The sequence below is a fragment of the Phalaenopsis equestris genome, unplaced genomic scaffold, assembly GCF_001263595.1.
Source record: "Phalaenopsis equestris unplaced genomic scaffold, ASM126359v1 Scaffold000301, whole genome shotgun sequence".
Lineage (NCBI taxonomy): Eukaryota > Viridiplantae > Streptophyta > Magnoliopsida > Asparagales > Orchidaceae > Phalaenopsis > Phalaenopsis equestris.
Genome location: NW_018164743.1, coordinates 1,955,029 through 1,978,147, shown reverse-complemented (window position 1 = coordinate 1,978,147; position 23,119 = coordinate 1,955,029). Strand labels below are relative to the sequence as shown.

General features: G+C 33.9%; 1 protein-coding gene across 3 annotated transcripts in view; it reads right to left on the bottom strand.

Moving 5' to 3' along the window:
• Positions 1 to 366: 366 nt before the first annotated feature.
• LOC110025526 (maspardin) overlaps positions 367 to 23,119 on the bottom strand; it is a 48,430-nt gene continuing 25,677 nt past the window's right edge. For all 3 annotated transcript variants that reach the window (XM_020726069.1, XM_020726067.1, XM_020726068.1), the window contains 2 exons: positions 1,232 to 1,372; positions 367 to 1,149 (listed from right to left, as the gene is read on the bottom strand). In XM_020726069.1, the coding sequence (XP_020581728.1) occupies positions 733 to 1,149; positions 1,232 to 1,372 (558 nt within the window). In that variant the 3' untranslated portion in view covers positions 367 to 732. The remainder of the gene's footprint in view (positions 1,150 to 1,231; positions 1,373 to 23,119) is intronic.

Below are 23,119 nucleotides of genomic sequence, written 5' to 3'. Positions count from 1 at the left end.
CGTGTGTGTGTATACATATTATCGTGATGATATTATTTTATAAAAAGAAAACAACACTCCATAATATAAATCATGTGCCGGCCTCACATACGGGTTAACCCGACAACTCTTAATAATAGAGTTACAGGAAATGTAGAAAATATTACGTGCAGCCGACGACATGGATTGCATCATACCGTGCGTTCGGCAGCATGACGCGGTCCACACCGTCGTCCGCACATCCGTCGTTCACAAGTAATATTTTCTCCAACCAATGTGAGAGATGATAATAGAGGAAATATGGAGTGAAAGAAAATACATGATTGCTCAACTCTTAACCTTTTAAACTCTAAAATAAATAGAAACTAAAACCAATAAAAACTCTGCTTGAAATAAATATCTTAATGCAAGATGTACCCCATAACATGGATGAATGAAAATCTAAAATTATAAATTCGGCCTAAAATAAAATTGGGACAAGACTAATGATGACCACACTTATTACTAACCAAGATGCAACACCCAACATCAAAGCAATTGTCAATGTTAAACTAGAACACCTAACTCAATTCGAAGATCTGTATCTCCTGGCAATTTTTCACACAAACCTCTTCCATTTGAAGCAAGAACCATAATTCAATAAATACAACTGATGATTCCCCCAATGAAGGACTTTTCACTCCATATCCAACTTTGATAAAACAATCAATAAACCTTCCAAGGTTGTAACTGCTGGAAATTTACACAAGGGACCTAAGCCTTAAATGTATTTGCAGTGCATGACACACCTAAGTTCAACTGAATCATCAACAGAATGGATGATGAGGCATGCACAAAGAGGGTGATTACAGCTAAAGCCATCTGATTCATGCTTATAATGCTTAAGAACTGCTCCCCTAAGCTACAGGTTTCAGGTAAATCACAGCTTCCTTGGTCTACCGAGGGACCGTCTTCATTTTGGTTTCCATTAGTATCATGAGATTTCTCAGCACTGTTTGAGGACTGTGGTTCTTGGCTTTCAAAATGCGAACCGGAGCTTCCTTGGCCTTCCTGGGGATCTTCCTCGCGCTTGCCATGTTTATCATCATACAGACTCCCCGCGTTACCATCATTTGAAGCGCCGGAGATTTGGTCCTGCTTGGCTTCGACTCCGACGCGTCTTAGATGAAGCTGTTAATATTTTTATTTTTTTATTTTACTTAGGAGAAAGTGAAGGATGGGGAGATCTATAAAAAATGAAAGATTTAGGTACCTGAAGGTATAGGTTAACCTCATCCGGACGAGAAAGGAAAGGGAAATCACCTCCGGATTTCATTATGGCTCGTCTTGCACCAGGATATCTTTCGGTGACTTGATCTTTTAGATACTGAGGAATGGCACAATAATCGTTTGTCTGCAGGAAGCAAGAAGCAAGAAGCTAATCATCATCTATTAGTAACTGAAATTACAGTTTTGAACGTTCTTTTCAAGGTGATTCCATTTATTGTATGCTACCAGAAAATAGTTTCAAACTTAGAATCAGGATGACCTTCACAGGCCAAGCATGGTGTTAAAATGTTATTAAAACAGTAGAAAAAAGGGGCATTTACATACATACCACCAAAATCTTATGTATTTACATGTCTAACAACTAAAATTTACACTTTCACATTTATACCACCCAAATGTTTCATACCACCCAAATGACTTTCACATTTATACCACCCAAATGTTTCATATCACATAAAAAATACCATCATTTTAACTTTTAAAAAGTGAAATACCGCTTTACATGCAAGGGGAAGATGACATGTATGCAAAGATTAAAGTTTAGGGGGTTGAATATGTAAATACATAAGAATTGAGTGGAATGAAAAATTTAAAATATAAAAAAAATAAATAAAAGAATTGAGTGGTATCTACGTAATTCTGCCTAAAAAATATCAGCTTCTGAATGCAACGTTAAGCTCATTGGTTACTCCTAGATGGTAACAGGAATTTGAAAAACAAAGATTTTTTTGTCATTGTGCGAAAAAAATATCTTTACATTAGAGTGCATTTTGAATGGATTTATCGAGTTTAAAATTATTTCTGATTACTAAACAAATCCAGCTAACTTAATGGAACTACTAAAATTTAGCATTTCATTTTTTTTGGTTTATTACATGATCTGATTTATGGATTGTGGAGAAAATCTGGTTGTCATTATATTCTTCTTCTAGGGGCAAAGGCCCTCCAATTCTAATAAAGGAGTGGGGACTGAGAAGTTTACAGTTAGAGGCCTAACTCCATTATTCATTGTCAAGGCAACTAGAGGTATTGGCTTGCCTGCCCACAAGATTAGACATTCGAACAAGAAGTTGGAGCCAACTCAACATCATGCTGAATTCAATGCCTCTAAGAGGGGCGTATCATTGAGTCATTACGGTTAATCGAGATGATTGGGAACGAGGGATACCTAATAGAGAGGGTGTTGTTGGTTGGTGCTATTAATAGTAAGCGAGATTCAAAAAATTGAGTTTGACAATGAAGGAGAAGTTAAGAGGTCTGATTCAAGGTTCAAATGAAGTTCAATCAGGAGTTGAATCAGATGACATAATTGTTGGGGGAGATGTGATGAAAATTCAAAAAATGATTCAAGATATCCAAAGCAAAATTTTGAACAGAAGTATACAGAATAAAATTATATAGCAAACACAAAATTTAACGTGAAAAACCCGATAACGGGAAAAAAAACAGGAAGCCACGCCGCACTAACAAATAAACAACGAAGAAAATGAGGAGAATTATATAAATTACACATTTACACCACATTCAAGTCCCTCCAAACTTTGGAACGCTTCAGGACGCTCCCATCATCTCCTCATCACAAGAGAAATCAAAATCAAATTCCCTCCAATTAGCAAAACAGAAACTTTAATAGGAGCACGACTCAAATTCAATTACGGACATCAGATTGTTGTGATATAGTGATGCGAAGCTTTAATGGGCACCGGGGTGCTGCATCAGGAGCGCTACAGTGCTACATTCTCGGGTTTTGAATCTGAAATGGGTGTCACGGCACTACCAGTCACAGTACTAGGGCCCTTTGGTGCTCCCCTCCGGGCGCTGGAGTGTGGTGCTCTCAGGTTCTGAACCATGATTAAGCATTGGAACACTATCTTCTGAGCGCTTAGGTGCTAGGTACAAGAAAACAAAGTTTTGGGGGTGACGTGCCCCAAACCCAATACGGGTGGAAACCAACCCCATACCCCCTCCCCCGGCAAACTCACAGTCAAACTTGAACGACGAAACTAAGAGCTCTAATTGAACAATTGCATGCCACATTCAGGCCACATAATGATAATATCTCACTTAGAAACTAATTGCAATCAACATTGATTCTCCAAATCTAAAACATTTTCATAGTTATGGGGTGCGACTCATCAGTCTCAATCTTCTTGAACTCCAACTGAAGCAAAACTTAGCTTCAGTTTCTCAACTATTACAGCCTTCAGTCAACATATCTACAAAATTTTAAGCTTTGTGTATCTTCTCCATATATAATTGTTGTCTTCTAAGAATGAAAGAATAAAATAATACTTTAGCTTAATGTATTTTGTCATGACATGAAATGCGACATTTCTTGTAAAGCTTTCCACATTATTGCTCCTTATCAAGTTTTTTCATAAAGTTTTGTAACTAAATTATTTCCTAGCTAGCCTCAGAGATAGCTCCCGTAGTTGATAGAGAAAAAATCTTCAGTAACTTGAAAACACAACCACTATTGTGTTTCCCAAAATAAAGTATTTCATATACCATTATTATCTCCTGCGAGATTTGAATCTACATATCTCTATAGATTAATCCATTCAATTCTGAAACAAAGAGCTTTGTTAATTAATTCTTTCAAGTATCCGAGAATCCACTTCACAGCCTCTCAATGATGTTTACTTGGATTACTCATGTATCCACTGACAATTCCCAACACATGTTCAATATCTAGTCTTACACATATCATCACATGCATCAAACTTCCAATAGCTGAAGCATAGGGAGTTCTTTTCATTTGTGTTTGCTCTACTTCAAACTTAGATAATTGTTCCTTGGATAGTCTAAAATGACTACCTAAAGGAGTGCAAACAACTTTTGCCTCATATTAAATCTGTGTAGGCTCAACATATTCTGCTTGAGACAACTTCAATTTACCTGCACTCCTGTCTGTAATGACTCTCACACTGAGGATTTTTATTGGTTAAATCTAAATCCATCATTTCAAGCTTCTTTGATAATTGCTCCTTCAAGTTCCTGATATTCTTCATATTTGATCCAGCAATCAATATATCATTCATGTACAATAGAAAATAATGTAGTAATTATCAAAATCTTTAATGAAGTAGCAATGATCTAATTAACACTACATGTACCCACTGTCTAATATAAGTTTTTCAAATCACATGTACCACTGTCTGTATTAGTTTTAAGTCATAAAAGTTCTTCAACCTACAGATCATATCTTATTTTTCAGAAATTCATATCTCTATGGTTGCACTATGTACAGTTCTTCTGCTAAGTCACCATGTAAGAAGGTTGTCTTCACATTTATCTGCTCCAGTTATAGATTTTTTATTGTTACTACGCTCAACATAACTCTGATAGTCGTCATCTTCACTACAGAAAAAAATACCTCAGTGTAGTAAACTCCTTACTTTGGTCAAAATCCTTTCACAACAAATTTTACTTGTAGTGTGTGCAACCATCTGATTCTTTTTTGTCTCTAAGCTCACTTTTTATGCAATGCATTTTTGTTATTTGATAGTTCTGCAAATTCGCATGTCTCATTTGACATTAATGACTGTATCTCATCATCTATAACAAACTCTCGCTCTTTTGAGTTACTGTGCCAAAGATCTGTATCAACCCTGGTGAATGAGAGAGCGAGAAGGGAAGCAGAGGGGAGTGTTGTCCAGTCCAATTATCTTTTCATGTAGGTGACGGACGAAACTCAAAAAAGGAAGAAGAAAAAGAAGACTCTTCTTCATCTACGACAAGTCACTTTGCATGTCTGAAGGAAGTGGAGTCATGCAGTCACCACTGCTGCGGTGTTCCATTGTGGAAGGAAGCAACAAAGCCAAAAAGGAGACGACACAAAACCCTAACTACGTGAGTGTAGGAACAAAGAAGGAAGAAGGAAGAAGGAAACGACACTATGACTTGCGGGAGATCACTAACTTTTGAAAAACTCTCGAGCCCTAATGTGCAAAGAAGAGGCGTCGAGCAGCTCATGCCCTAGTCAAACCAAAAAGGAAGAAGAGTAGGGTTTGCTAGCATGGAGGAAGCATCACGCATCCTGTGCAAGTGCGACCATAAGAGAAAAGGATGGATTGAATCTAATCTACGTGAGTTCGAGCATAAGAGGTGGCTCGCTTGCGTGCATGAGAAGGGGGAAGTCATGACCTTTAAGGTGAGTTCAAGGTTTAATTTTAATTAATTTATTTATTTATTCATTGTTTTATTATTTAGTTAAATTAATGGAAAAACCATGTATTAAATTAGATTTATGTTAATTAATGTTACATATTCAAGGTGGAGCGAATTTCATATTCTGGATCGGGGAGTTTTGAAGCAGTGCAGATTAGAGTTTAATTCTTAATCAAGAATTCAACATAAATCGTAATGATTATTTTTTTATGAATTAATGGTAAAAATTAAAAAGTAAACAAGAATTGATATTTGGTTTGAAATGAGCAGAGTAGATTACGGTGGAGGAAAAATGTTTAAGGTAACGAAAATTAAATTTTTAAATTTTTTAATTAAAAATTGATATTTAGTATAAAATTAACTTTAGATCATATTAAAGTTATTTGTTAACTAAATTGTTTTCTTTAATGGATCTTTCAATTAATATTTAGATATTAAACTTTAAGTGATAGAAATAAAATAATTGAATGTTTAATTTCACCATTTGACCATTTGTTCACACATTGGTTAATTCAAAATTTCGTGTCAGGATGACAAAGGTGGTGTCAGAGACAAATTTGGGTTTAATCATGATCGAAAGAGTCATTAGGACGATTGATCAAAGTTATAAATAGTATAATTGAAATTTAACTGAGTAATTAAGTTATTTTGCTTTTATTTCAGAATTTTGTATAAGCGGAAGGAAAAAATTATGAATGATAATGTAGGAACTGATGTCTCAGAATATCATAGTTGGAGTAATTACTTTTTATGATAAGATGATTGATGTGAATCAGCTGATTAGGAATTCTCAGTCTCAAACTAGTAGCAGTGAAAAAGCACAAATTTATAAATATTTGAAGTTATTTCGAGATATGAGACCATCGTTATTTTCATGAGAAGGGAGGGTAGAAAAAAATCATGAATAGTATGGCATGTCCATCGGAGAGGAGAGTTAAGCAAGCTACTTTTTCATTTGAGGAGGAAGCAAAGAGATGATGGCAAGCGTAGTTGTAGGAGAGGTTTGGTGATCGACCTAGCCACTTGATGCAGTAGGAGTTCGTGAACACTTTCAGAGATTGGTTCGTACCACTGTCAGCTAGAAGAAAGATGCGGGATAAGTTGATTAGAATGATGCAGGAAGATTGATCAGTTATGCAGTATGAAGCGGAGTTTACTATGCTCGCGGGGTATGCATTACAACTCATGCCAAATGCATAAGAGAAATGACATATGCTTCTTATTGGATTGAAGGATTCAACCAGGCAGTCATTAATGCCACTTGGGATTGAAAAATATTCAATGATGGCGGAGAGAGATAAGTGAGTGAAAATTGAATTTCAATAGACTCAAACCATAGGGATTATTCATATAAGAGAATGAGCTTGAAAGAAGTAGCACTAATAGTTCATTCTGGAGAGTCTAATGGGAAGAAGATAAAATCCTATACTAATGGAGATAACAACCAAGCTGGTAGCAACACCACAAAGCCTTGTGTTTAGTATGGGAAGCTACACTATGGTGAATGTTTATTTGGCTATAAGGGATGTTACTTATGCAAACAATCTGAACATCCTATGAGAAACTACCCTATTTCTACCCAGATATCCATACCAAAAGATAACTCACTAAGGTGGTTCAACTCGAGAATTCTTAGAAGGGATCAACATTTAGAAGTAGTCAAAAGAAGATGATAACAACCGATATTGTGTCTCGAAACGAGCAATCATGGTAGAACATTCGACCAAGAGTTTATTCCTTAAATCATAAGGAACCCAAAGAACCTATCGCCACTGACACAGATGCTAATTGAGTTTGAGAAGTGATTTATCATTTGGGTGTTATATTAGTTATTTGTTGTTGAGTATCTTTATATACATTGATTTTAGAAGTTGAGAGTTGTATTAGTTATGTTATCCGGTTTAGGAAGTGGTGTTATTTTAGTTATAATATTATGTTTCAAATGTTTGTGGATTGTTCAGTTGAATTATCATACCTCAATGTTGAACTTATCTTATTTGCTTTTGTTATCATTTAATCGGAATTAGACATTTTTTAAAGATTTTTGGATACTTTATGTTTCATTTGCATAGTGGTTAGCTTTTGTAAAATTCATGAATTTTGAAAATGAATTTCTTATAAGAAATTATAATAACTGAAAAGTAAATAAAATCAAATGAAACATAAGAAAAGAAATTTTAATGAGTTTAATGTCAGTTCGACCAATCATTTCAACCCTTTCGTAAGTGAGAGAATAAGTTACACTTGTTGAATTGGAGAAGGGGGAAATTAGAAGAAATAGAGTGAATGAGAGAGCAAGAAGGTAAGCGGAGGGGAGTGTTGTCGCGTCTAGTTTTCCTTGACTGTAGGTGACGAGCTGAACTAAGAAGGGATAGAAGAAAAGGAAGAATGGTCTACATCTAGGGAAATTCACTTTGCGTGTGTAAAAGAAGTGGAGGCGAGGAGTCACCGTTGCCGCAGTGTTGGCTTTTGGAAGGAAGAATTGAAGTAGAAGAAGAGATGGCGCAAACCCCAACTGTGTGTAGGAACAAATAAAGAAGGAAGGAGGGGGAGCCGACGCTAAGGCTTGTGAGAGATAACTGATTTTCGAAAAGAAGCTCTCGAGCCCTAATGTGCGAAGAAAAGAAGCATCGAGCAGCTCATGTCCTAGCCAAACCGAAAAGGAAGAAGAGAAGAGTTTGCTCAAGTGAAGGAGTAAGCATCGCGCATCATGTTTGGGTGAGAGCACAAGAGAAAGGGAGGGATTGAGTATGATCTGCATGGGTTCAAGCAAAAAAGGAGGTAACTCACTTGCATCATGAGAAAGGGGGGAAGTGTAAGGCAGTCGTGACCTTTAATGTGAGTATAAGGTTTAGTTTTAATTTATTTATTTATTTATTTATTCTATTTTTAGGATTTAGTTAAATTAATTGAATAATTAATTATTAATTTATATTCATGTTAATTAATGTTAGAAAATCAATGCGGAGCAAATTTTAGATTTTTGACCGAGCAGTTTTGAAGTAGTGAATGTTAGACTTTAATTGTTATTATGGAATTCAATATATTTATTTGAGTCTTAGTGATTATCGTTTTATAAATTAAAGATAGAAATCATAATGTAGAGAAGAATTGATATTTGGATTGAAATGAGAAGAGTAGACGACAGCACAACAACAACAACAATAAGCCTTTATCCCACTAAGTGGGGTCAGCTACATGAATCATTTTCCTCCATTGCATCCTATTGATTGTCATATTTTTATTTAATTCTAATAAATTAAGAAAGTTGTTCATACAATATACCCAAGTCTTTTTAGGTTTACCTTTGTCTTCATTAACATAAGTCGAATCTAAAACATCTGCTCTCTAATGCGGGCGGGTGCGTGGGGGTGGTGCGGGGCTTCTCGTCTTTCCTTTTTTTTTCTTTCCTTTCTTGTCCCCCTAAACCTTTCCTAATTCTATAACCTTTCCCTAAAAACCAAAATATGATTTTACCCTCTTAATTTTATAACTCTTCCATTGAATATGAAATCTAAATTTATTTTCTTCCCTATTTTAAAATCATTATCTAAATTATAAAATCTAATATTATCATTTCCTATTTTAATGTTTTATAAAATTGAGTAAAGTCTTTTATAAATAAGAGGTATTGTGTCTGGGGTAAGGCTCTTAGTTTTGAAATTTGAATTTAGTTTTGTCGGAATATTTTCCCTCTCGGGAGTTGTATCCGACGTCGATGAAGTTGCTTTGGTTGTACCCCCTCGGAAGCAGTGTTTATCTTCGCTATCCTGACTCTCACATGCAATCCCGCAACTCGCCGTCGTTCCAGCCTATCTCCAGCACAGAAGACAATCTCACTGCTAACCCAAAACCACAGAAACCTGTCGTCCCCTATGCTTCCCGCCAAGTTCATGTAGCTTTTCTGCAGGGCTGCAGTCACCAGTTGCCACCCGAACTAGCGTGAATCCCCCTGCAGCTCCACTGCAGGCAGCCTCAACCTTCTATTGCCCATCCAGTCATCCAACCGGCAGTTCCTCTACCTTCATTTCCTTTGTCAACTCATCCCCAACAGGTCGTAGTCTCCTTGAGGTCCTCCCAGCACCTCCCAACGTTGCAACACACCACCACCTGCAGTCCACAGCCACTGTCGCTTTCCTCACAGCAGGAAGCAGCCCCCCAACGAGCCTTCCGGCGCCTCCAACTGTTGTCCCAAACCTTCTTGTAGCCCTTGGTCGTTCGTTCCGCCGCTCCTCGGCTTCGCTCCCATCCATGTCTCTGCTCCTCCGCTTCGACAACCATCTGTGCCTCCGTTCCATGGCTTCGGCCGCCTTTTCCCACTGCCTCCGGATTCTGGTCTTCGGCGATGTTCCCACTTCCTTTGGCTACGGTTTGATGCCTCAACAAGTGTTGATTTACTTTCACCCGACATCGCTCAAGCCTTCACCGCAGCCACCCCCCCAACATCATCTCTCTGAACTCCCTCCTCAGTGAGCTTGTTGACCCTTTACGTGTTGAATCTTTGTTATAATGTTTTGATTTGCGCAGTGTCTTTCTTTCTTTTGAGTAATCATTATAACCGTTTTTTGAGCTATTAATAAATTCGTTCTTGCGTCGTAGATTGGTTTAACTCCAGTATCACTCTCCTAACCGGATCATCAGATGGTCGACGCTTAATGTGACCAAACCATCAAAGACAACTCTCTCTAATATTGTCCGCCACTAGAGCTACACCAACCTTATCACAAATACATTCATTTTGCATTTTGTCTCTAAGTGTCAAGCCACTCATCCACCCAAGCACTCTCATCTTAGCAACACTTAACTTTGTTTTATGCTTCTCTTTTAAAAACCAACATTCTACGCCATAGAGCATTGCAAGTCTCACCACCCACTTATAAACTTTCCTTTCAATCTAAGCAGCACTTTTCAATCACTCAATAGGCTCGATGCATTCCTTCACTTCAACCAACTTCAATTCTACTAATTACATCAACTATATCACCATCACTTTGAACAATAGACCAGATATCTAAAAAATTCACACATTTTAATGATATGATCACCCATATTTACAACTCTGCCACTAGAGACGCCACTACTAAAATTACATTCTACGTAATCAGTTTTAGTTCTACCTAAATTAAAGCCTTTAGACTCCAATGTTGACATCCATAATTCAAGTTTTTCATGAACTTTTTCTCTAGTCTTATCCACAAGAAAGATATCATCAGCGAAAAGCAAACACCAAGGTACATCCTCCTGTAAATGTAAGGTAAGAGCATCCATAACTAAAGCAAAAAAATATGGGCCTAAAGCTGATCCTTGATGTAATCCAACTGAAATAGGAAAACATTTGGTCAATCCTCCTATTCGGACACAAATAACAATTCTAGTATACATATCTTTAATGACTTGAATATTAGTAATATCAAAATATTTCTTCTCTAAAACTCTCCAAAGGGCTTCTCTTAGAACCTTATCATATGCTTTTTTCTGAATCAACAAAAATCATATATAGATCCTCCTTTTTTTGTTTGTACTTCTTCATGGATCCTCTCAATAAATGTACAACTTCCATAGGAAACCTGCCCCGCATATATCCAAAATGACTTCCACCACTCCTCAGACATCTTTTAATTTTTATAATAATATTAAAGAATTTAGTAAGCCAAGAAGCTACCCAATCCCCTAAATATTTTTACTTCAATTGGGATATCATCAGGTCCTACTAATTTTCCACCTTTGATTTTCTTCAAAGGCACATCAACTTCATTTTTACTAATGCGATGGTAAAAATAATATTTTTTATTATTATTAACGATATTAATATCACTAAGTTCTATCGTACTTTCAAGAACTTTATTAAAAAGTTTATCAGAATAGCTCACCCACCTATGCTGATATCTTCCTCTAAGAAAAGTTAAATCTTTACTTTTATTTTCCCTTTGTTTGTCTATTTTATATATATATATATTTCACCATCTTTAATATCTAAGCTATTATAAAAATCATTAAAAACAGAAATTTTAAGCGTCACAAATTGTTTTCTTATACTCCCTACGAACCACCTTATATTTTTCTTAGCTCTCTAAGGTTACATTTAAATTAATTTTTATAACACAACTTCTTATATTTTATCTTTTCTTGCACATTATTATTTTATCACCAGCTATTTTTATTTATAAAAATTTTTTTCTTTTGATTCTCTAAGTACATCTTTTGTCACTTGTTTACACTTGTTTAATAGTGCACTTGTTTAATAGTGTGTTACTTTATCTCACATAAAATTTGCTTCTTCATGAACATCCCAAATCTTGAAATCTTATAGTTTACTCATAAAAATAATTTTATTTGTCTTTTAGTTGTCATCATTTAATTTTATGATAATGATTCCTAGTATTATTTATCTTACAACTCTAGAACTTATAATAGATGTTGAGTACTTAAATTCTCATTTAAAATGACCTTACAATCTTTAAGTTCTCGACGATATCTTTTTCTCATAAGAAAATAAATAATTTGTATATTATTAGAGCTATTCTTAAAAGTAATAACATGCTCAATTCTTTTCTTAAATAAAGTATTAGTAATAACAAAATCATACACTAAAGCAAAAAAATTAATCTCTACTTTTTTCATTAAAAACTTTAAAATCGTAGTCATCATATATAATTCTAAAATATTCTAGCACTCTACCAACATGTCCAATTAAATCTCCTCCAATAAAAATATTTTTTTCAAGAAATATCATTTGTATTAATTCTTCTAGGTCATTCCAGAATTTTTCTTTAGAACTTATATCTAAACCTACTTGAGGAGCATAAGCACTTATAACATTAAAAATTTTAGTATCAACAACAATCTTAAAGGTTATAATTCTACCTTTAATTCTATTAATTTTTACGAAATTATCTTTGAAACAATTATCTATAATTACACATATACCATCTCTAGTTTGACTTTTACCTGAACAACAAAGTTTAAAACCTAAGCTATCGATCTACTTAGCCTTTTTTTTCAACTCATTTAGTTTCTTGAATACATAAGATATATATCTTCCTATGAACCATAATATCAACTAATTCCATTAATTTACCTATGAGAGTATCTATATTCCAAGTCTTTATCCGAATATTAATTTTATCGACTAACTTCTTTACTCGTATCCATCGGTAATGTGGAAACTCTTGTTTATTTGACACTACACCCGAGTGTTAGTGTAGCAGCTCTTGCACACTTTTCACTAAAATTTGAGAAAAAAATTTAAGGTAATTAAAATTAAAGCATTAAATTTATTAATTTAAATTTTGATGTTTAGTATTATATTAATGTTAGATCATATTAACTATTAACATAAATCAAGATTTAAGATTAATTGATTGCAATATATGAAAATTAAAATATTTGATTTCAAGCTAGATTTAGGTGAGTAATTATATTTTTAAGTTATAGTAACATTTCTTGCTTTTAAATATATTCATGCTAACAATTTTTCACTATTATCTTCTTATATCAATGAAATTAAAATATATCTAATTTTTCATATCGTTTGTCATGAAGTATGAATTTTAAAAATTGTTGTCTAAATAGTTGCATACATTAGATTATTAATTGACCTTTAGATTCCAAAAAAAAAACATTTATTCATTAGTAAATAACTGTAATGTGTCGCATAAGAAAAGAACGTATGATATGGAGAATGAATTAATGTATATGTAAATGATTGTATATGTATGCTAAGAGAAGTAGTTCACCCTCTTATGGTATAGATAGTGACACCAATGTACCCGCAAAAGCAATTATTTTCTTATCATATCGGACAATTATTGTTATTGTTGTTGTTGTTTGTTGTATCGGACAATTATGAAACTTAGGTCACAAACTAATGTGCCGACGTGAGAGTGTCGGCAAGGGATGAGTAGACACCCTATCACCTCAAACAATTGTGCAATTTAGATCACTAACCTCTATGTCAACGAAAGAGTATCGGCCAAGAGTGAATAGACACTTTTCTGTCTCAGATATTTGTATAATTTAGAATACGAACAATTGTGTTGACATAATAATCTTGGCCTGGGGTGTGTTAGATTATGTTTGACGGTGCTCCTGAGACAAATATGTTAAATTAAAAGTATAAAGTAAAGATAAAGTTAAGGGTTAAAATTTGAAAATTAAATTTAAAATTAAAGTGTATAAAGCTTCAGATTATTTCCATTAAGCAACTGTCAAGAATAAATTAATTAGATTATTATTATATGAATTTATATAAAGAAATATTAAAGATCAACATACATATTATTCTCTTTTTCTTGAGTTGTTGTAATTTAAAATTTTGACTGCTCCACTGGATTATCTTAGATAACTCATTATGTTATTTTAATATTTTTCGAGGTTTAAACTTTTGAATAAGATGGATACTAGAGGAGATAATGTATATAACAAACTGAAAGATAAACATTTATTTATTAATTAAATTACTTTCTTTAGAGAATCTTTCAATTAATATTAAGATATTAAATTTTAAGTGATAGAAATAAAATAATTGAAAACTTAATTTCGCCACCACACCGCCTATTACCACTTTGGTTAATTCCAAGTCTCAGATCGGGTCATGACAATCTCATTGATCAGATATAGAATGTCTTCAATGTTATCAAGATTCATCACCATTGCATCTTTAGTAATCTTCTATGAATCACCTGTGAAGGTAGTCACATACCCTAACTAATAAACTGACTTGCAGAAATCAATTTTCTCTTCAAACATGGAATATATCTAACTTCACTCAGTTACTAGACTGATCTATTTAGAAACCTGATATCAATGTCAAAATTTTCAACAATATTGCATACCTTATCATCTCTCAAATAGACCTTTAGATTACCTTGAATATAATTTTTAAACACCTCTTTGTCGAGTTTAACATGAAAAGAGACACTTGAATCTACAATCCATAATTCAGTAATATCTAAAGATAAGATAAAAGAGACACCTTAGATTTCATCCATGGAGGCATTTGTAGAGAATTTTCTATCAGGAATCCACCACCAACATTCTTCAAAGCTTTTGCTGTTTTTTTTTTTTAAGTTATACTTTTTTCCCGCAGTTCCAGCAATCACATATGCCTTTTCTTTCCCTGGCATGGACTTTTCTTTCATAGACTTGGATCTTTCTTTGCCTGTGTTTCTATCTAGATTCATTCATCTGGTATCGATATTCAGAGTATAATTTGAAGTTTCATCACTCACTTTATTGCGAATTTCTTCATCTAGCACTAGTCTCACAATATCATCAAAGTTTAACTTCATATTTGCTAAGAGTTACTCACCGTAATAACAAGTCCATTTCGGTTATCTAACAATGAAGATAAGAACAATAATGGCACAATCTCATCATGAAACTTGAAACTAATAGAACACAACTGATTTGTCAAAGTATTGAAGTTATTCAAATATTTAACCACTCAGTTGTCATTCATCATTTTCATATTGAATAATCCCTTCATTAGAAGAATTTTGTTTGAAGTCAAAAGCTTCTCGTGCAATCTTGTTAGTGCAATCATAAAATCAACAATAGTCCTCCAATTCACAATATTAAAAGCAACAAATGAGAAAAGTGAAAGTCGAATCAAACCTAAATTTGTTTGGTCCATTTTTCCAGAGTTATTATTTTGGCTTCTTGATGATTTCATCCAGTATCATATACAATTTTTTATATAAAAAATCATCAATTTACATTTTCCAAAATGCAAAATTCAAATCATTGAACTTCTCAACGTTGAATTTAGCTTCGTCGGTCATTGCTCCCACTCGAACCAAAGAACTTCGAAAATCTCACTTTGATACCACTAATTGGGGGAGATGTGATGAAGTTTCAAACTAATTCAAGAGATCTGAAGCAAAACTTTGAACAAAAGCATACAAACTAAAAAAAAAAGACAAAACACAATTTAACATGAAAAAATCCGAAAATGAAAAAAACCACGAAACCACACTACAAAAAAAAAATCCACTATGAAAAAAAATAAGAGTACAAATTACACTACACTTAAGCCTCTTCAAACTTTAGAACACTTCAAGATGCTCCCCTCCTCTTCTTAGCACAAAAGAAATAGAAATTACATTCCCTACTATCAACAAAACCGAAACTTTAATCAGAGAACGAATCAAATTTGATTACAAGCGTCGGGAAGCCACGATTGTGGCGTTGCATAAAAGGAGTAGCAGTGTCGCACTCTCGGGTTCAGAATCTGGTATGAGCACTGTTGGTCTCAGTGTTGGGGCGTTGCGACACTCCCCTACAGGTCTTGAATTGTCGTGCTCTCGTGTTCTGAACCTCAACTGAGAGTTGTGGAGCTATCTTCCGGGTGCTGAGGCGCAATTGCAGAAAAAAAATTTAGAGAACAACACCTCCCAACCAAAGTTATTTATATAGTACTTTGATAACATAATGATAATGCAAATATCAAAAACATCCATTTGACATTCACATAAAAATATTTGGTCTTACGAGAAGTTCAAATTACAAGTATATCAAGGTACTCAAACCAGTGAGAATATAAATACATCAATCCGCTAGCAATTTGAACCAAACCAGAGATTTCCATCCGCCGGGAGGAAAGAGTTGATTGATGAAATATGATAGATATAAAGCTTAAAAGAGGGTGAGGGATCCACTACTAAAAAAGGGGCAAGGCCAAGGGGTGACTTTGTTAGAATGATGGGGGTGTGGAGTGCATAAGGTAAAGGTTGAGAAGGATTGGGAGTTTGAAGAGTCATGAATGGGTTTAAAAAAATTAAAGTATTATTTAATTAAAATCATTTATAATCTAATTGATCAAAAGAGGAATCTGATGATTCTTCAAAACCAACATTGATTTAACCAACAATTCTGACTACTTCAGTCCAACTCTATGTAGAAATAATTTAGTATATAAACCAAATAGTGGACTAGTTTACAATTGAAGTCGACAGATCAGAAGGTCCATTTTTTTTTTAATATTGCCAATAAGTGTCATAGTTTGGAAGATGGGAAAGATGGTAAATAATATTGGCCAACCATGGATTATTAGTAGGTTTTGGGTTTAGAACCGATACCCATCTAATCCACTCCATTTAAGCCAATTATCCTAGCATTTATGAGCAATCAATTTTATGCCCAAATAGAGTCAGGGAGATTATTAGACTTATTGCGGACTCGTCTGCCAGTGAGTTTGACCCAAGCATAAAAATTAGTTTAAATCAAATTCAAATCAAAATTCATGATTAATCAAATTAAATACTTTTTGGTAATTGTAGGTTTTGGGAGGAGAAATAATTATTCCTTTTTTATTTAGGAAATACAAAAAAAAGAAGGTACTTATAATAAAACTTCATAAAATATCAACACACCCACTAACGTTGGAGCATATATATCTATCATGCCCAACATGCTAACAAGTAGCTCAAAACCATGCCTGAAAAATCCTTTGGTGAAGATATATGTTATTTGTCGAGTAGTAGGAATATACTATATGCAAATTGTTTCACAATCAATTTTCTCTTTTATAAAGTATCTGTCAATCTCCACATGTTTTCTTTGATCAGTTTACACTGGATTTTCTACAATATTTCTGGCTACTTTATTATCACAGTACAACTTCATTGGCATGTTTATCATGATCCACAACTCCTCGAGAATTCTCTTCAACCATAGTATCTGACATAATCCATTAGTCATTGCCCTATATTCTGCCTCGGCATGACTCCCGACAACCACATTCTATTTCATACTTTGTTATGTAACCAAATTTCTCCAAAAATAGGTACAATATTTGGAAGTCGATCTCATCTCAATAACTGATTTTGCCCAATGCACACCCCTATGTTCTGTTGTGTTATCTTCTGAAAGAGAAAGCCCTTGCCGAGTGTACCTTTTAGGAATCTGAAAATCCTATTAACTACTTCAAGATGTTTCCTATAGGGTGAATGCATAAATTGACTTACTAAACTAACAATAAATGTGGTATATGGTCATGTAAGTGATAAGAAAATCAACCTTCCCACCAACTTTTGATATTAAACCGTATTCATTGGGTCACATTTTTTCCCATCTCCCAGTTTTTGATCGAAATAAATTGAAGTGTATGCATCCTCCTTTAGTAGATCAAGAACACACTTTGTTAGGAAACAATAATCCCTTTCTTCGATCTAACAACCTCCATGTCAAGAAAAAACCTCGAATGTCCTAAATCTGTGGTCTGAAAAATAGACGATAGGAAGTCTTTAAACAGTTCATTTCATATGTAATCTCCTGTGAAAATTATATCATCCACAAACATAATCAGTATATGACTATCTTCTCATCTTTTAAATGTCTGAAAAATATTGCATGATCTCCTTGCCCTTGAGTTTACCCATAACCTTTTTTCTCAAATCACGCTCTTGATTGTTTTATCAAATTTTATTTAGTTTACAAAATGTTGTGCCAACCTTCTCATTAAATTCTGAAAAATGCAGCTATATACACTTCTTCTTCTAAATCTTCATAAAAAACGACATATTTTATATCTAATTGTTGTAGATGCCACTCAAGATTAGTTGTAAGTGACTATAGAATTTTTATAGAGTTTAATATGTGATTGGAGTGAATGTCTAAGTAATCAATGTCATAGATCTGAGTGAATCTCTTGACAACCACTGAAGTTTTGTGTCATTCTAGAGAGTCATTAGAATTATACTTGACTGTAAACATGCATTTACACTTGACATTTGTCTTTCCTCTATGTATATCAATCACTACCCACGTTAAATTTTTTTGAAGAGCTTTCATCTCCTCAAAGATAGCCTCCTTCCACTTACGAATTTTTGGATTATCATGCATAGTATTAGGAATCTCTATACATGACAACTGTGAGGTAAAAACACGCAAAATGAGTGAGAGATTTTCATATAACACATAATGGGATAATGAATATTAGGTACAAGACCATTCCCCCTTACAAACAATAATGGGAAGAGTGGACTCATTAAATTTAAGATTAGAATTAGGCCCTGGTTCAAGTCTAGAAGACTCAAAACTCGAAGATGATGTGGAATGAACATGGGGTAAAGGATCAATGAGAACATTACTTAGATAGTTCGCGGATTCTGAGCAAACCAAAAGATCAGTAGCCCATTTCTTTTGAGTTTTCACCTACCGCGAGTAGACAATATCAAATGATATCAATGTTGTAATTTTTCTCCGGTTTCTTCTTTGTTAGGATTATGAAAATGATAAGATGACACTGTAAGATGCCCTAAATTGTCTTCTATATCTAAAGGACCTGACCCACTGTCTCCTGATATAATATAGGTTGGACTATCTGGTTGAACAATTATAGTTGGGGAGATATTATTTTGTGAGTCTTAGAATTAAAAGAGATTTACAAAAAAATAGTAGCCAAATCTTTGTTTTGCCCCCTTGAAGATGAGGCGAAAGAAGAGGATGTAATTCAAAAAAGGTGGCATCCATAGTAACACATTTTTTTAGAATTAGGATCAAAATATTTATATCCCTTTTGGTTAGAAGCATAACCAACAAACACATTTTTTGACTCGGGATTTAAGTTTTTCTTGATTATGACTATAAATGTGAACGAAAGCAGTACACCAAAATATCTTTATAAGTAAAAAAGATGACTGAATTTGTTAGGTAAATTTTCTGAAAAATTTCAAAAGGCATCAAAAGTTTAAAACCTTATTAATCTTTCTATTTATGATGAATTTAATAGTAAGAACAGAAATGATCGAGCTACTTCCAATAAATGTTTGTTTTTTCTTTCAGCCACACAATTTTACTGTGTAGTTTCAACACAAGAGCTTTAATGCAATTTTTCTTCGAATAATTTTCTGAAATTGGGTTTGTATAATGGTGTAAAAATGTTAACATTATTTTCACTTCAAATTTTTATGTCATTAAATAAACTCAACTTAACCTAATGTGATTATCGATAAAAATCATAAACTATTTTTTCATAATATGTAAGATTTTTATAGGAGCCCTAGATAACACTGAATCAGAAAAAATTCTGTGATTGGTTTGTAGCTTTGAGAAGAAAAAAATGCACAATTATGTTTAAGTAACTGGCAGACTTCATAACATAACTGAAACAAAGATAATTTTTTATTCTGAAATAAAATGAGAAACAAGTATTTTAAATATTAAAAGATTAGGATAATATAACCTATGATGTCATAACATAATATCATTGTCTTTGGAAATAATAACATAATATAAAATAGGATTTTGAAATTATTTATTTAAGTCAAATGAATTGTTAAAATATAAGAGTAAATTATTTTTCTTAGCACTAGCAATCATCCTCCTAATTGTCAATCCTAAAAGTTACAATAAGAAGAATAAAATTAGTCTGACAATGATGGTCAACATTAATTTTACTAATGGACAAGTTACAGTCGCAAAGGGTTAGCAAGGTGAGTTTGATAGTTTCTATCCCAACAATTACTGAGAGGGAATCATCAACAATGTTGATCTTTTTTATGGCATACACGAGGTCTATAAGAGAAAAAGAATTTAGAATAGTCAATCATATGATTAGTTGTTTTAGAATCAATTATCCAATAATCAAAAAAATTTGGAGTAATACCTAACAATGCAGTGGCTATAGAATTACCCTTCTATACTAACGAGCAACATGCAGTCAGAAAATTGTGTAAATTGAAATAATTTGTGCAAGTACTCTAATTGCTCCTTGATGAAAGAGACGACATCCTAGTTTGCAGAAGGCTCTTGAGTTTCCTCAGCATTGGCTTGATAAGCTCACTCTTCACGATTGCATTTTGACTTTCAATTCGCAGGTTTATCATGAAGTTTCCAACATATCTCTTTTGTGTGTCATTATTTTTGTATTGGTCACGCCATGGTTTCTTACTTTCTTCTTTGCCATTGTCAGCACCATTTGACACAAGAGCCGAGTTCTCATGTTCAATGTTAAAAGGAGGTTCAGCGGCATAATTTTTCTTTTTGACTTTTCACATTAACTTCTAGAATAGAGGGTAGATGTTTCTTGCTGAGGATGCGACCTCAAACTTAATATAACCTCCGATTAATGTTGGCTAAGAGCATGTAGACTCGTATATTTTCCTCTCTTCCTATGGCGAGTATAGTCATTTGAATTTTCTTGAATCATCATAATATTGATCAAGCTCCTCTCATATGTCACAAACTCATTGAAATATGTAATAAGATCAGAGTCATTTTGCTTGGATTTTTAAAAGTTGAGTTTTCGACTCTCAATTTTGGAAGGAATTTGTCATATCTGAATAAAGAACTTGAAGGGTCTCTCAAATATCTTGAGCGGTGTGAAGGAATAAATACGTCTTTCCTATGACAAATTTCATGGAGTTGTTGAACAAAGCCATAACCTGAGTTTTCATACTACCATTTTTTTTAAATTATGGTCAATAGCAACAGATTTCGAAATTTCTCCAGTTAAATATTCAATTTTGTCTCTCCCATTGATCGTTAATTTTATGGATTGAGCATACTCGAGATAGTAGTGCCCATTAAGTTTTATAATTGAGTAAAGGAGGTGAATTATGGGGAAAATGCTCAGCCGATAAAGACATGAGATGAGTTGCAGGGTGAGATGAGGTGATTTTGGAATTATTGGAACTGGTAAATAGGATAGAATTTATTTGGGCTTCAGTCATCATTGTTGATTTGTACTACATCCTCAAAATCAGAGAAGTTCTGAGCACATGCAGTGGCTACCTCGAAGGAAAAAGGAAACACGCTCTAGTTCTAATGCAGGCCTGACCAGTGTAGAATCAACCTTGTTGTCGATGCCAAAGAAGTCGCATGGTTCAAATATCACCTTTCTCTTTTAAGGGAAAGAACCAAACCCAAGAATCTCTCAGCAACGCCAAGAAAACTTTGTCAAAGGAAGGACGAGGAAAGGCGATCAGATATGGAGCCTCGAATCAGGCGACACAAGGAAATTTCGCCAAAAGGAAGGACATATGAGCCATTTGTGATGTTTTTTAATAGTTTCCAGTAGCAGTGGAACGAGGTAAAGGCGCTCACGAGAGTAAAACTAGCAGACGACCAGGTCGACGAGATTCGATATCATTTTCGACGGCGATAATAGGCTCTGATACCATATAAATTTTGGGAGAGCAAAAATAATTATTCCTCCTCGATTTCATTAGAAATGTTTACCAAATAAATAGTGGAGGGAGACTACCACATTAGGAAAGTGACAAAATCCCTATGTTAAAAAATAGGAATAGAAATTACAACTTACCAACAATAGCAAATTCCAAAAGTAAGAAAAACTAAAAAATGAAGATATTAATAACAAAACTTCCTAAAAATTCAATGATGTTCATCTTGACCGAATAATGGCTTTAGATTGACTAGGTTGATAGGAACTGACAAAAAATGTACAATGCATGATTTTTGCCTGGGGACATAGGCTAATAAGCCAATTAAGCATAGATTTGCTCAATTTACTCAATCAAATTTAATTAAGCCTAACAGAGTTAACAAAATTATAATTAACATCCATCAAGGCTTATTAGCCATTTTAAATTGACACCTTTATAAAGGCAATTGACGTTAAATTGGGCTAGTTTGAGTTCAATTAAGCTTGGTTTAGCAAATCTATCATTTAGATAGACTGATTAAGAAATCTCATCATCTTAATGATCTAGTCGGATCTAAGTCCTATAATTGGAACAACCCTAGGCTTCATGATCATGCCAATATGACTTGGGTGAGTTCAATTTGAAGGTTATTTTACTTCTAGACCATTTGGGTTCAATCCTAGCTACATTGAAGAGCCTCACGATCACTCTTGGGTGAAGTTGAAGCCAAAGGTTTGCAAATTTGGCTCAGCACATGCTGTGTGAGCTGGTTCACTGACATTTAACGAGCTCAATTTAACATTCCAAGCCAGATGAACATTTAACAAGCTTGATTGTAACTCTAGGGGCTTGAACTAGGGTTTATAAGCATCAACAGTTCCACCTTATTGACCTGGTTATCTATTCGCTTAGAGTGCTCCTTCTAAGTCAGTAGTACTTAAGTCAAAGATGGACTGGGTCAAAACAGTATATGACAAGCTCAAATCTGATCCAAGAATTTTCTAAAGCTTGAAGCCTGCTGCCATGGTCATGACATAGTGGTTAATACAAGAATATCAACATTATAAAAAAAGATTTAAAAAATAATAAAAAATACTAATCCTAGATTGGTTTGCTAGGATCTTGTATAAGTCTACCTAAAAGCAGACAAGTCGCAGATGCCAGACATATGGGTCAGGTTATGTTCACCAGCATTTATCTTTTAAAAATTTGAGAATGCTAATATAACAAGTTGTCCAAAAAAAATGAATGCATATAACAGCAAATCGATAAAAAGGAAGGTAACACCAATTTATGTTTCAAAAATTTAAAACAAGCTTCTTTTTTCTTGGGTTCTCTTGAAAACCTTTTTAGTTTTATTTTTATTATTTTAGTATAACCATGGTAACAATCTTGAGTTCATGCTGATCATTAGGGTTCCAAAATTTCAATAGGCAGTTTGCTTCTACCCAATCATGCATTTACTGCACAGTGAAGAATTATTAGCACTGCGAGCAAATCATGCAGAAAAGAACAACTTAGAACAAAATAAGAAACAAACATTAAATAAGGCAATACGCTCAAAAATTATAAACATTGACTAAAATTTTCTC